Source organism: Cotesia typhae, unplaced genomic scaffold (genome assembly GCF_013202065.1).
Source record: "Cotesia typhae breed Kobodo isofemale line unplaced genomic scaffold, CoteBio_Ctyphae scaffold_121, whole genome shotgun sequence".
Lineage (NCBI taxonomy): Eukaryota > Metazoa > Arthropoda > Insecta > Hymenoptera > Braconidae > Cotesia > Cotesia typhae.
The window spans coordinates 5,620,163-5,634,245 of NW_027423773.1; the positions used below are offsets into that span (position 1 = coordinate 5,620,163).

The following is a 14,083-nucleotide window of genomic DNA, read 5'->3' on the forward strand; positions in this document are numbered from 1 at the left end:
AGGTTTCCAATAATGTGGGATATTATGAGTTTTGTTAGATTAGTCATAATCCAAAGATGGTCTATCTTCAAAATTTCTGTAGGAGTTAAAAATTTATTAATATCAATAAAAAAATTGATACATGTATTTATAAAATACTTTATTAGAAAATTCAATTCGTATTTCGGTTACTTCATCCAATTTTATTCCATCACAAAATAGTCAGCTACCACGTTCACCCTTGGAAGCTTGTTCAGTAATTAAATTTACAAGAGTACTACAATTTATTATACTTGGTACATCATTAATTACTGAAAAAGGCTCATCAATGCTTATATTTGTTGACACATAAAAAGAGTAGGTGTTGAATCTGTTTAAATTGGTATTCTAGCAACTAAATGATAAATATCTATAACTAAAAATTGTTTTTTATTATATTATTAATTATTATTTACATATCGCCATTGAATAATTTTTATTATTTGTTTATACCAGTTTTTAACAATTTAGGATGAAGAATAAGTATTTTTTATTAGTTTTTACTTAATTAATCAGAATAGACATTGGTTTAAGGTGTGAAAAAGATTTTTATATTTATAACTATTGTTATTATTTTTATCACTTGTTTTGTTTATCAGACCATCGATACATTGTTGTATCTTTCAGATATGGATTAATGCATTTTGTTTAGAATGTCTCCGGACCATGACACAAGCATACAGATCATAGCTGAAGGGTTTTTATTTATTATTTTTATTTATAATTGACAAATGATAGCAAAATTAATAGACATCCAGAAACTTTGATTACGAAGTAAAGCTTTACAAAAAAACAAGTTTTGTTTTAAATTTTTATAGAAAAAAAGAGAGACCCTTTATAATTACCAAGTTTTTATTTTTATTTATACTATTAAACCAGGACTGATGTAACATTATTTAATGTTGCTAATATAAAATCAAGTTTTTAAATTATAAACTAAATTCTTTTATTTTATTGGAAAATATCTATTCTTTGGAAACTTAATAGAGTTATATTAATTAACCTCAAGGCCGCCTTAGGTATAGCTTATTTAATTAAACTTTTTAGACAGAAGTCCTTAATCACTATAAATTTATATCAGTTAGCTCATTAGTGTTACTCATAAAATTAGTTTTACCAATACGATCACATGGCTAATAATTCTGATTTTATAAATCTAATAATAACTAATTATTTAACTTAAAATAAACGTTGAGATCACAAGAATATTAATAAAAAAATGATGTGACTATGTTTTAAACAACTGTAACAATGAAAATTATTTTTAAATCAAAATAAAATAATTGTAATGCAAGTTTTTTTTTTTTTAAAGGTTTAGAAAACATTTACCTTGCAATAAGTAACGTCACAGTAATTAGAAAACGATAATTAAAGTTTTTGTATATTTAAAAACTTTTTAAAATAAGTTTCAATTAGAGAAAATTAAATATGAGTTCGTTAAATAATTATTATTCATAATTTATAATTTATAGATCTAATTTTTACCCCAAATTGGCGTAACGTTCCAAAATATCTAATACTGAAGGCCGATTTTGGCAATCATAAGAAAAACTTTCGGAAAGTACAGATCTCAAATATAGTGGAATACAGGTCAAATCAGGTATTTTTTCTGCCGTAATATCATTTTTAATCCATCTTCGCTGTTTATATCACCCCAAATAGTTTTTTCTGAGTATAATTCCACTAGGGTGCAACCTAAAGCCCAAACATCAGAATAAACATTCGCTTCTGAATTTTGTAATAATAATTCAGGAGCCATGTATAATGGAGTTCCTCGAACAAATCTGGTACGGCCAATAGTGCTTTTCAACGAGAAAGTCATTTTCTTAAATTTGCTCAACCCCAGGTCACAAATTTTTACAAATCTACTGGTATCAACAAGGATATTAGATGGTTTGATATCCCCATGAGTAATAGGGTTCTCTTTGGAATGTACCCTGTGGAAAAAGCCTGATAGAAAATATTAAGTTCCCATACGAATCCTGATACGTCTATGTGGACCAAAAAATGCTCCGATATAAATGCTATCATAACTTATCCGTTGTTACCAAAAATTAAAATCTATCCGTGTTTTCCTTATCGTAATTCATAGGATTGTATCATTGTTTTCAATTGATTGGACTTTACTCGGATAATCGGTTAGAGTATTCATAGGGTTAAATACATCCCGATCGAAACAGTAATTTCATAAGCATATACAGTTGCTCGAAGCTATACTTTTTCGTCTGCAAATGCATTTAGGTCGTACAAGCTATATATGCATCGGATTTTCCAACTTATAGTTGAATTAGTATTACACAGGATGGTCTGCTCAATTTTTCTATCAGAAATTAACAGTAATTGCTCATTTAATTTTTCTCATCTCTATCGTTAATAATAATATATTTACAATACAGAAATGAGATTATGTTATATTTATTCATGAGGAAATGTTGTTTCAAAAACACATTAAATTCCAATAACTGAAACTGACATTCCATTAAATTAACCGTAATTGAAACTATAAGCAATTGCAGTTTTTTTTTGTATGAATTTTATAGGATATCACAACAATATTTCTTTAATTTTCTATATGTTATACACCTATATAAATCTTCCCATAATGAGAAACAATGAGAAACAATTTTTATCAGAAATTTTTTTTTGAGTACCGATTGAGTCAGATATTCATTACAAAATACAATTCATTTATTTATTTCAGTTTTTAAGTTTAAACAAATTTAATTTCAGTTTCACCTGTAAAATCCAAAATGTCTCATTTGCAGTTACTGATTTTTATGATTAAAAGGATCGTATACGAATTTACTGTTTTAACCGTATAATCAAATAAATCTCATTAAAAAAAAATTATTAACAATCTTTATGATATTAATTATTTTTTTGATAGATATTTTAGACACAAAAAGTAATTAGATATACTCTGAAATTGCTTTACAAAATAAAAAATAATCGTTACTTCAAAGTACCTATAAGCTAAAAGAAATTACGTGTTTAATTTTATAATTTGAAATCAGAAGAATGACTGACAACATTTGGATTACTTAAGAGAAAATAATATTTAATTTCTCATTTTCTATTAAGTATGAATTTATGTAATTGTAGTAGTTTTTTAAAATTATACAACTTTAATAAAATGTTTATTTCTTACAAACAAAATAAACACCACAATCTTGAGTATTTTTAATAATAAAGAAGAGTAAGAGTTGTCTTTCTCACTTACCTAGTAAAATAAAGGGGTACGAGATGGAGAAAAAGCTTCCACTGAAAAGTAGGGGAAGTCGAATCTGAAGTGTTTGAAAGTATAAGAGTTCTATCGTAGACAGTCGAGTCGCGTTATAAGATCGCTCATTACAAGTCCGTAGATAGAAGTTTCCCATACTCCTCCACACGTCTCTATACTCTTCATTGGCCAAGAGATCGAACTCTTAACGAGAATCGGCTGTACATAACTAAAGCCCGCCAAAGTGTGTAGAAGCCGGTAGTAACGTTGGCTGTCGTTTCAGTTGTTTTTTAGCCGTTCACAGTGAATTAACTGCGGTGTTAAATTGACAAAAAAATTATTTAAATAATTAAAATTTAATATTTAATATAATTTCAAGTAATCCATTGACACCAACATACACGTAAGTACTGAATATTTTTATTAAGTTTTGGAAGAATAATTATTTTTGATATTTAAAAACTTCTTCATTATTGTTTAATTTTGTAAGTATTTTACGACATGAGACTCTGCAGTAATTATTTTGAACAATGAAAATAAGTTTTAATTTTTATGTGTTGTAAAATTACCGAATAACTGTTTCAATGTGCGTGAATATTTAACAGAGTTTTTGTTTTATTTGCTTATGATTAACGTAATAATAAAATTACTTAATAGTATTGCAATTTTAAAATAAAGTTTGTTAATGTAGTAATATATTAATTCGAACAAGTGCCGTGCATAATATGATTGTATTAGTGTTTTCAGTTTAACAGGTAGAATATAGTAGGTACTATTGAAAAGTCAGCAATTGTATGTTAGAATTGTCTTATTAAACGATCGATAACCATGAGATTTTAAAAGATTTTATGTGGATTTCCAGCTTAACTATTAATATCTATTGCGTTACATGAAAAAAGTTTTGTTTTTTATTTCTAAATTCTAGTATTGCATTGTTTGCTGATTGACAACTTTTCAATTATTGCTTGACATTATGAGTGTTTTAAAACAGTAGACAGTACAGTGTTTATTTTTTTTAATTACAATAAAATTTTTACTTTTAACTTGCTTTGTAAAAAATTACCAAGTAATTTTTGAAATCTGTTTCAATATTTGAGAGATTATTTGAATTATTTATTTGATTAAATATTGAAATCAGAATTTAATTATTTATTAAAGTGTTATTATAAGATTTTATAAAAAAATTATAATCGTCATAATAAATTTGTTCGAACAAGTGCCATAATTGATATGATTGGATCAGAATTTCCAGTTTAACAGGTAGAATCTAGTAGATACTATTGAAAAGTCAGCAATTGTATGTTAGAATTTTCTTATTAAACGATCGATAACCATGAGGTTTTAAAAGATTTTATGTGGATTTCCAGCTTAACTATTAATATCTAATGCGTTACATGAAAAAAGTTTTGTTTTTTATTTCTAAATTCTAGTATTGCATTGTTTGCTGATTGACAACTTTTCAATTATCGCTTGACATTATGAGTGTTTTAAAACAGTAGACAGTACAGTGTTTATTTTTTTTAATTACAATAAAATTTTTAATTTTAACTTGCATTGTAAAAAATTACTTCGTAATTTTTTAAATATATTTCAATATTTGAGATATTATTTGAATTTGTTAATTTAATTAAATATTGAACTAAAAGTTTATTTATTTATTAAAGAGTTATTATGAGATTTTATAAAAAAAATTATAACCGTCATAATAAATTTGTTCGAACAAGTGCCGTAATTGATATGATTGGATTGATATTTCCGGTTTAACAAGGTAGAATCTAGTAGGTACTATTGAAAAGTCAGCAATCATTATAATTATCATATATTTATAGCAGGTCAAAAAATGACTTTAGGAACTTTCAATTGTTTTTATTAATAAAAGTAGGCTTACGAAGCCGGATTTTTTGTTCAGAGACGTAAAAATATTTAAAATACGTGACATACACTGTTAACAAAACTAGTATCTTCTTACTTTACATATTTGTTTGATGTTGGATTAGAATAAATTTGTTAAATATAGATATTCAATTTAGTATGCATGCTCTGATTTTAGAAAAGTATGTACTATGTACTTAACTGAATCTATTTATTATATTCTAGTGACCTACGGATAATCACCATGTTTGCTTACATCAAGTTAGTAGATGAAGACAAATATGATACTATACCATTTACATGGGTAAAAATTATGATCAAGTAAAGCTACCTGTAAATAGAAACAAACAACACTATATCTTATATGAAAATCAACCACCAAAAAAAGCTTTGCTGCTATTCGTTGAAGGTACGTATTCTATTGAATTTAATGTGTCCCTTTTAAACTCTTAAGAAAATGTATTGAACACTTTAAAATTATAAACAAAATTTGTCCTAATTTTAATATAAATGAAACCAAATGATTTTAATAACTGTATAAATGTAAAGTTTCAAAGGTTTTTGTTTTTCAAACTTAGTTAATTTGTCTGTACGAATGCATAACAGTATTTTACACTATTATCCACTCAAAGAAATTAAAATATTTTATAATGTGGTTCTTATTACCACTGTTATCTTTATAATTTGGCATAATGTATTATATTTTCTATCGTGTAATGTGATGGATGTGCTTATAATATTTATTATTTTTCAGATACAATTGATGTACTCGAAAAACAAATAAAATCAAAAAGAATCACAGTTCCACCTCCTCAAAATCAAGAAACAGCCACTGAATTAAGTGACACTGAAATTGATGAAAGCAGTGCGAAAAATAAAACAACTTCAAATGTTGACATAAATCCTGTTGTCAACCAACAATTAGAACAGTTGAAGGCTAAATTGGCGGTAAGTTTTTTTAAGGCATTATTATTTTAAATTAATTCTTAGATTTTCATAAATCTTTAATGAAAATTATTAAATAAACCTAGCTATTGGAATTGTCTATCATAAAAAACTGTCATTTAAATTGGAACTATAAAACTATAAATTTTAATCATGCACTACATTAGCGTGCTTCAATCCCCAATAACAAGGAATCAATAATCAGTTTTCGATAATATCAACACTAAAAAACTTGTCACATTGTAGATTTGAAATTCAAATCTTTCAATTGAAAAAATTTTTCTATTCATTACTATAGTATTTAAAAAAAAAAAAATTAGTCATATCTTAGCATTGAAATCTAATGTTATTTTTGGAATTAAAAGTAACGTATTTGATAAAATAACTCTTACGAACTTGTTCTTATTTCTTCTTTTCTTTCATTTGATTTTTAGGTGTCTTTTACGCGGTTTTTAATTTTTATTTTTTACAAAATAGATTAGTAAAAGAGATCAGTTATTGAAATGATTTTTTTATACTTGTTTTTCGTTTATTATGTATGTATCATCATTAGTTATAATTAGTCTTGGACTATTATATTTTGAGAAAATAATATATTATTATTATATTGGTAATATGCTCATAAATTGATACTTTGAACTACAGTTTAGCGATTCAATTTATTTCAATAGTATCGTATGAATCAGTAAAATTAAAAATGTATTTTTAATTTTTTAACTTCTGAATTAACCCATCGCCGATAGTAAAGCTACTTTTGAAAATTACCGTTTTCTTACTATCTCTAATTTTTAAGCATAATTATTCAAGATTTCACATTTAATCAATCTTTATAAATGCAGTTCGATTCTTCATTATCGATAGAGATGAAACAGCAAAAGAGCCGACGGATAAATAAACAATATTTATTTAAAGATTATAATCCTTATCAAGTTAGTAGAGCAACTCGATCTCGACATAAAAATAAAATAAAACAGCTGTATGAAAAAAATTTATTCTCAGGAGGTAACGTATACATGCATTCTGGAAAAAAATCTATATTCATTATTTTTTTGAAATGGCAAAACCTAAGTTCTCTTTGATCAATTTATAGAAAACAGTCCTCAAAACATATTTGATGCTAATAATACAGATTTTCCAATAACTGAGCCATTAGTTTCTAATACGACAAAATTGCTTCAGTCATCCATTAGCTCTACTTCTGTAGTGTCATTAGAACAACACCAACACCCTATGGAAGAAAATTCCACCATGGACTTCAGTACTAGCTTAGTAGACTCGCATTGTATTTCTAAGGAAACTCAGATAGATTGTTCGGATCCTCATCAACAACAATCTACTCACAATCAATGTGACGTATCATCAAGATATTTAGAAAACGGCAATACTTTATATGATAAACTAAGTTCCGAAAGTAACTTCTCAAATGATAAGCCGTATTCTGATAGCGACAGCGACTCAGATAGTGAAGTAACTTCTGATAGCGACAGTGACTCAGATAATGAAGAAACTTCTGATAGTGAAAGTGAAGTAGATTCAGAGCAAGATTCAGAATATGAGCAAACTACCGAGTCGGATTCGGACAATTCATCGACCGATGACTCATTTCGTTTTAACTGTGATAAAATGAATGGTTCTACAATCATGTTTCCACAGTCAAGTAGTACTGTCTCAGATGTATTGCTAATGGTTACGGCATTTTCAGTATCTAAACATTTGACAAGAAATGACCAAGATGACTTAATTAATTTAATAAAAGTTTTAGCTGGTTCAGCATTTGAATCTTGGAATGCTTCCCATTATTCACGGTCGAAAGCATATAATCCTCCAAGAAAGAAAATTCAATCAAATTTTTATTGCCAGACAGAAAAATGTCAACGCATTTTACATACAAGGAAATTATCGGATAAGGACAAAAAAATAAAAGTTCAATGTTCTGACTGTAAAGCAAAGTATAAACTATCATCGGCGAGTAAAAATCAATTTATCATTATTGATTTGAAATATCAATTGAAATTATTATTCAGAGATACGGAAGTAAAAAATGATTTATTAAATACAATGGAAAAATTGAGACAACCGCGAAATGATGGAGTTATAAATGATATATATGACAGCCAACTGTATAAAGCTGTACAAAAACTTTCACCAGGCGCATTGACTTACAACGTCAACACAGATGGCGCACCACTTACAAAAAGCTCCAAACGAAGTATGTGGCCAATACAACTTCATATAAATGAATTATCACCAACATTGCGGTTTCGTAACGTTCTTCTTGGTGGTTTATACATTACATCGGCTGAGCCATCTCCCGAATTTATGCAAACTTACATGTCAAAATTTCTTGAAAAAGCAAATAATATAATGGAAGCTGGTATAAATATAACTGATAATGAGGATCGAATAAGAAATTTAAAATTTTTCTGTCTTTTATTATGCGTAGATTCGGTTGCTAGACCAGTTATCCAAAACCGTTTCCAGTTCAACGGATATTTAGGTTGTAGTTGGTGTTATGCGACTGGAGTTTACGATAGTTCTGCTATGAGATACCCTATCACTCAACAAGATCCATTATTGCGAACAAATCAAAGTCATATTAAAGATGTAGAACAAGTAGAAAAATTGGGAAAGTCAATAAACGGCGTCAAAGGTAATTGTGCAATGCTAGAATTGAAACATTTCGACTGCGTGTGGGGTTTTCCTTTAGATTACATGCACGGCATTTTATTAGGTGTATCCCGACATTTATGGGCATTGTGGACTAAACCAGGAACTCCATATTATTTAAATCCTCAACAACGAAAAAAAGATCATGGCTCGTCAATTACACATTAAAAGACCTCAAGAAATTCATAGACTTGTGAGAACAGTAGATCAAACAGCAAAATGGAAAGCTTCAGAATGGGAATCGTGGCTATTATTTGATAGTGTACCGTGTCTAGCGGGTATTCTCGATGAAAAATGTTTTCAGTCGTACCTCCTATTAGTTTCAAGTATATATACGTTGATGACAGACAATATAAGTGAAGAAGATCTTTTACTATGTGAAATAAATTTACTTCAGTTTATACGTGATTGTCAACTAATTTACGATGTTAACTCGATGACATTTAACTTACACTCATTGTTGCATGTTGTAGAATCAGTTAGGCAAAGTGGACCATTGTGGTCAAGTTCTGCTTTTCCTTTTGAAAGCATGATTTTTCTTATTAAACGTTACATAACAGGAGGTAGTGGTGTCTCATATCAAATAGTTAATTCTATATTGAAAGAGAAAAATATTAGATGCAACATTGACTATAATACTGAATCTGTGAAATGCCGTAATTATTGTAAGGATCTGTTTAAGCCACGAAAACTGAAGAACTGTACACGAAGTGATGATCATGCTTTACTGATTGGCACTGAGAAATCACCAGACGATCAATTGATTCTATTGATGCACCAATATTTTGACAATACTCATTCAACTAAAGTTTATGATCGATGTATTTATAATAAAATGGTGCTTAATTCGCAGCACAGCTTATACACGTCCTACAAAAACAAACGATACTGTAGTTCAGTTAGATACAAAAAAATTTATTCGGATTAATGGTTTTTTCTCTTTAAATAATACGTGTTATCTTTATGGCAATCAAATATTAACTGTTCAAACAGCTTTCCAATAAAATGTTCAATTATCTCATATCTTACAAGTAAGAAGCATAAGACAAGAAATTTTGATCGCCAGTATTCAAAGTATACGAACAAAAGTTATTTTTTTTTCAACTGGTGAAAATGATTACATTTGCTTCTTCCCTAAAAATTTGGGGACATAATTATTCATTGTATTATGTTAATATTATGTGTTATAGTAATCTTTTTTCATGTATTATTAGTCATTTTCTCTATTAAAATTATGCTAAAAATTCTGAAAATTCATACATTATCTCATTACATTTTTCGCACAAAAACTAGTTTATTATAATAACAGAAATGGTTGAACCAATTAATAACAAATAAATATTTAAGTAATGTTAAAGCAGAGCACTATAACTTATAAATTTCTATGAACTCACTATCTGTAACTTACTTTATAGCATTGACTATTACTGTAATTTTACTTTCATTGTTAATATTGCTTAATTAGAAAGTATGTCTAAAAAGTTTTTCAAAATTAAACTGTGTATATTAAATCATATTTTATTGAATAAACAAAATTTGAATATTTTAATACTAATAGGCTATTAGTAATGGGACAGAAGTTCATGACAATTTGGCAACCAAAGTTCATGACAATAATGATAAAGAAAATTCAAAATTCATATTAAATCATAGTAAAGATTATGAAAATGTTCTGAAAGAAGTGACTACTCCTCCAAAAACACTACATCCAGAAAAATTGGACCTACTTTCAATGAAGATTGAAAAAAAGTCGAAGGAAGTCAAAGTCAGTTGCATCCATTTTACTGTAGATTGTTTCATTTTTCTATATAAATTAAAAATTTCGCTTTTGTTATTTATTATGAGATCAAAATTTGAATATTCTTGCTTATAAAATTTATTTTGCATCTTACATCTATGAAGTGTTTTTTTGTTTTTATTGTATATGTAAAAATTTTGTTTACAATATCTAAATTCCGTTCAAATAGTCGGCGATAATTCATACTATTTTACAGAAAAGAAAGCGTGATCCGGAATCATTGATGGAAACTATGCCCAACAAAAATCTCGTAAAAATCGTAAAGACAAAAAATCTAAAGGGATGAAGGTAAAAATTTAAAACTAAATTGTAAATTATAATATTATTTATTTTTAATAATAATAATTAAATACATTCAAAGATCAGAATTAAATAATTTAAAACGAATATAATTGAAGGCAAAAATACAAAATTTCTAAGATTAGCTCTTAAACGATGCTCACTGATTTAGAGTAAACTGCTAACTGAAATAGAGTAAATTTATTACAGTAAAAAGTTATCTATTGCAGATGCGGGAAAAAAATTTTTATGTCCTTTTCTCATACGTAGTATAAAAATTGATTTATCAGTGAAAATTATAATAAAGTATTTATCGAAGTGAGTGACTGTATAGATATATATTTTTTTCTTTTTCAGAAATCGGCAGATTCTAAAAACAGAGAAACTCTATCATAGAAAAAACAACAAGCTATTTAAGTCATGATGGTGGCAGTAGACAGGTGCAAAATGTCAGTATAATTAAAAATAGCTCATATCAGACAATTTCGAAAATGTTTAAAGTATCTAATATCAATCTATAAATATTTCTAGAATGGATCTATGAAATCAACAGGATCAGTAAAATTACAAGTTAAGAAAGACGATAAATCTATTACAGTAACAAAAAGCGACGCACATGATATTCTTCCAGATGGACTTCCAAATCGAGATATAGTCGAGGGAAATAAACAAAAAGAAATTATTTCAGAGGAACATGACAATGACCAACTATCTCAAGTAATATGATAAAAATTATTTTAAATTGAAATATCCGTGAGCGGAACACTTATCTCTATCTAAAAAATTATGCTAAAATCTTAGAAATTGTTATGATTTAGGTTAACAATATGTTGATATTGCACTATAAAAATTTTGAAAGTATTAGTGACATTCATTAAACCGTAGCGGTTTTTGTCTTGTGAATTTCATAGAAATGTAACTATTAAAATTATCTTTAACGCGCAACTTTTTACAGATTTTGTTACTTCTCAAGTAAATCTGGCATGTGGATTTAAGAAATACCATAAGTTCAAAAATTTATTTATGTATGTATTTATAGAATACTGAAAACCCTGAAAACGTCACTGAAATTAGTATACATACATAAATTTATGTGAAGTTTTTCCGAAAAAGCACTTGTAATAAGTTTTAATTTACATTACTTTTTCATTTACATTACTCAAATTGCGATTTTAATAAAAAATTCTTTATTAAGCTTTAAATTCTATGAAATTTTTCCATTCCATTCATTTTCACAACTTTACGAGTTGTTAGTCGAACTTTGAAATGTCCTTCAATTTGCTCAACATAAGACTTTTTTTCTTAAAAAAAAATTGATTCTTATTAATCAAATTTTTGAGTTTAAAAACGCCTCTAAGTTGACGAGAATTAGGAAATAAATTAAAAATAATAATGTTGGCCTGTCGAAATAAAAAGGATGAAAAATTTTATCAATATTTGATAGAATTTGCATTATTTCTGCTTAATGCAAATTTTCAAATTTTATCTTAACATATTTTCAGACAAAAATAAGTGGATCTCAAGAAGTTGATCCAACGGTATCAGAAATTGCTGAAACTCCCGAATTTCTTGAGCACATTAACTTGATTAAAGACTCGACCGCAACTACCCTGAATGCCAACAATACTTCTCTCGAAAGTGGATCAACAAAAACTGTCTTGGAAGAAAGTGCCGCTGAGCAAGATGACGTATGTATACAATGATTAATTTATCATGATAATATGATAATAACGTAATAACTTTTAATAAAAATTAATATTTTTTAAGTGTAGAGAATATATTAAGCTTCATATTTTATCGATAAAAAATAAGTGGATATCGTACATAAGTACACAGAAAAAAAAATGTTTTTGAACCAAGTATATAATTTTGAAGAACTGAATATTCTTGATTTGAGTAGAAAAATTTTTGATTTAAGGAAATTTTACTTGATTAAAGAATTTTTGTCTTCAATTACCCTCTTCAAGACAATTCAAGACAATTACCCTCTTCAAAATTATATTCTTGGTTCAAGAATTTTCTCTTGAATCAAGTAAATTTTTTTCAGTGTAGTAACTATAAAATATTCGAAATATTTTATGATTCTTTCGAGTGCTTATCTTCTTTTGTATCTTGCAAATGTGAAAAATATGAAACGAACTTCAATAAAATATAAAAATTTTTATAATAATTAAATAAAAATTTGAATTTTTACCGTCTTACTAGCTACTCAAAAAAATGGTAAAAATTGTTGCCGGCTTTTTTGTGATATTTTTCCCCTTTAGTATGCGAAAATACAATATAACTAATGAAGCTGTTAATTGGAAATCACATCATTAATTTTTCAGTTTTTAACTGTTCCATCAGTTATGAAAATTTGAAGCTTTCTCATAACTAATAGAAATCAAACTGTGAATTTTAGAACTCTATTTAATTAAATAATTTATTATAAAATATTAAGCTTAAATAATCAAACGCTAATAAATTGTTACCTGTCATTCAAAGAATGTATAACAAATGAATTCTAACAAAACGAATAATATAGTTATTTTATCATTTTATTTATGTAAAAGCCAGTGTGTTTCTTTCGAATTTTCTATTTATCATATTACTTACAGATTTCCTGTGAACCTTTTCGTTCTTTCGATCAGCCTGTGAATGAGTCTTTGTAAAATAAACCAACTTAAATTACAGAATTTATTCTTTAATTTGCCGGGATAGGGTGATAAAGAACTAAATTCACCAGTTAAGGAATATTGTCATTTAATAAAATAATTATCACAGTACAGAGTTGAACACATGACTTCATGAACTTAATTGAGCATTTTGATCACAGTCGGTATTCTATGTATTACATTTAATTAACTAACGGCATCAGTAATAAACACTGTTAATTATTTGAGCGTAGACAATATTACAGAATTGTAGTTATTTTTAAACAATTGCGTTAAGTTAAATTAACATGAGCACGACAATTGGTTGAGCGCAAGATCTGGCACTTTTTCTTTTTTTTAAAAAACCTTAGTAGAAAATACAATTATAATTATAATTATGAATTAGTATAAGCCGAATTGGAATGTCGGCCTTGGTGAGTCATCACCTAAGCCGAGTCCAAGTAACTTGTAGTGATTAGAAAATAGTTAAAGTGATTATTCAAGAATTACTCTGTTATTACTATTTGAATGCATGAATGTGTTGAATGCATGTGACCTCGAATGTGTTTGTCTGTATATTCGGCGGGCTTGGTGAGGCCAAGTCCCGCCAACAAGAAGATAGGTTATAGTATGTGCTGATGGCACAGATTG

The 14,083-nt window shown here is 27.3% G+C and overlaps 2 protein-coding genes across 2 annotated transcripts; both read left to right on the forward strand.

The window, feature by feature from the left end:
* Positions 1–5,410: 5,410 nt before the first annotated feature.
* LOC141533894 (uncharacterized) lies at positions 5,411–9,911 on the forward strand. Its single transcript, XM_074252987.1, has 5 exons — positions 5,411–5,519; positions 5,865–6,058; positions 6,895–7,057; positions 7,146–8,429; positions 8,499–9,911. Exons 1-5 carry the CDS (start codon positions 5,411–5,413, stop codon positions 8,888–8,890), a joined length of 2,142 nt encoding a protein of 713 aa, XP_074109088.1. The 3' UTR covers positions 8,891–9,911.
* Positions 9,912–11,184: 1,273 nt separating this feature from the next.
* On the forward strand, positions 11,185–13,761 carry LOC141533819 (uncharacterized). Its single transcript, XM_074252902.1, has 4 exons — positions 11,185–11,248; positions 11,331–11,516; positions 12,302–12,487; positions 13,397–13,761. The coding sequence occupies exons 2-4, from the start codon at positions 11,340–11,342 to the stop codon at positions 13,448–13,450; spliced, it is 417 nt and encodes a 138-aa protein (XP_074109003.1). The 5' UTR covers positions 11,185–11,248; positions 11,331–11,339; the 3' UTR covers positions 13,451–13,761.
* Positions 13,762–14,083: the final 322 nt, after the last annotated feature.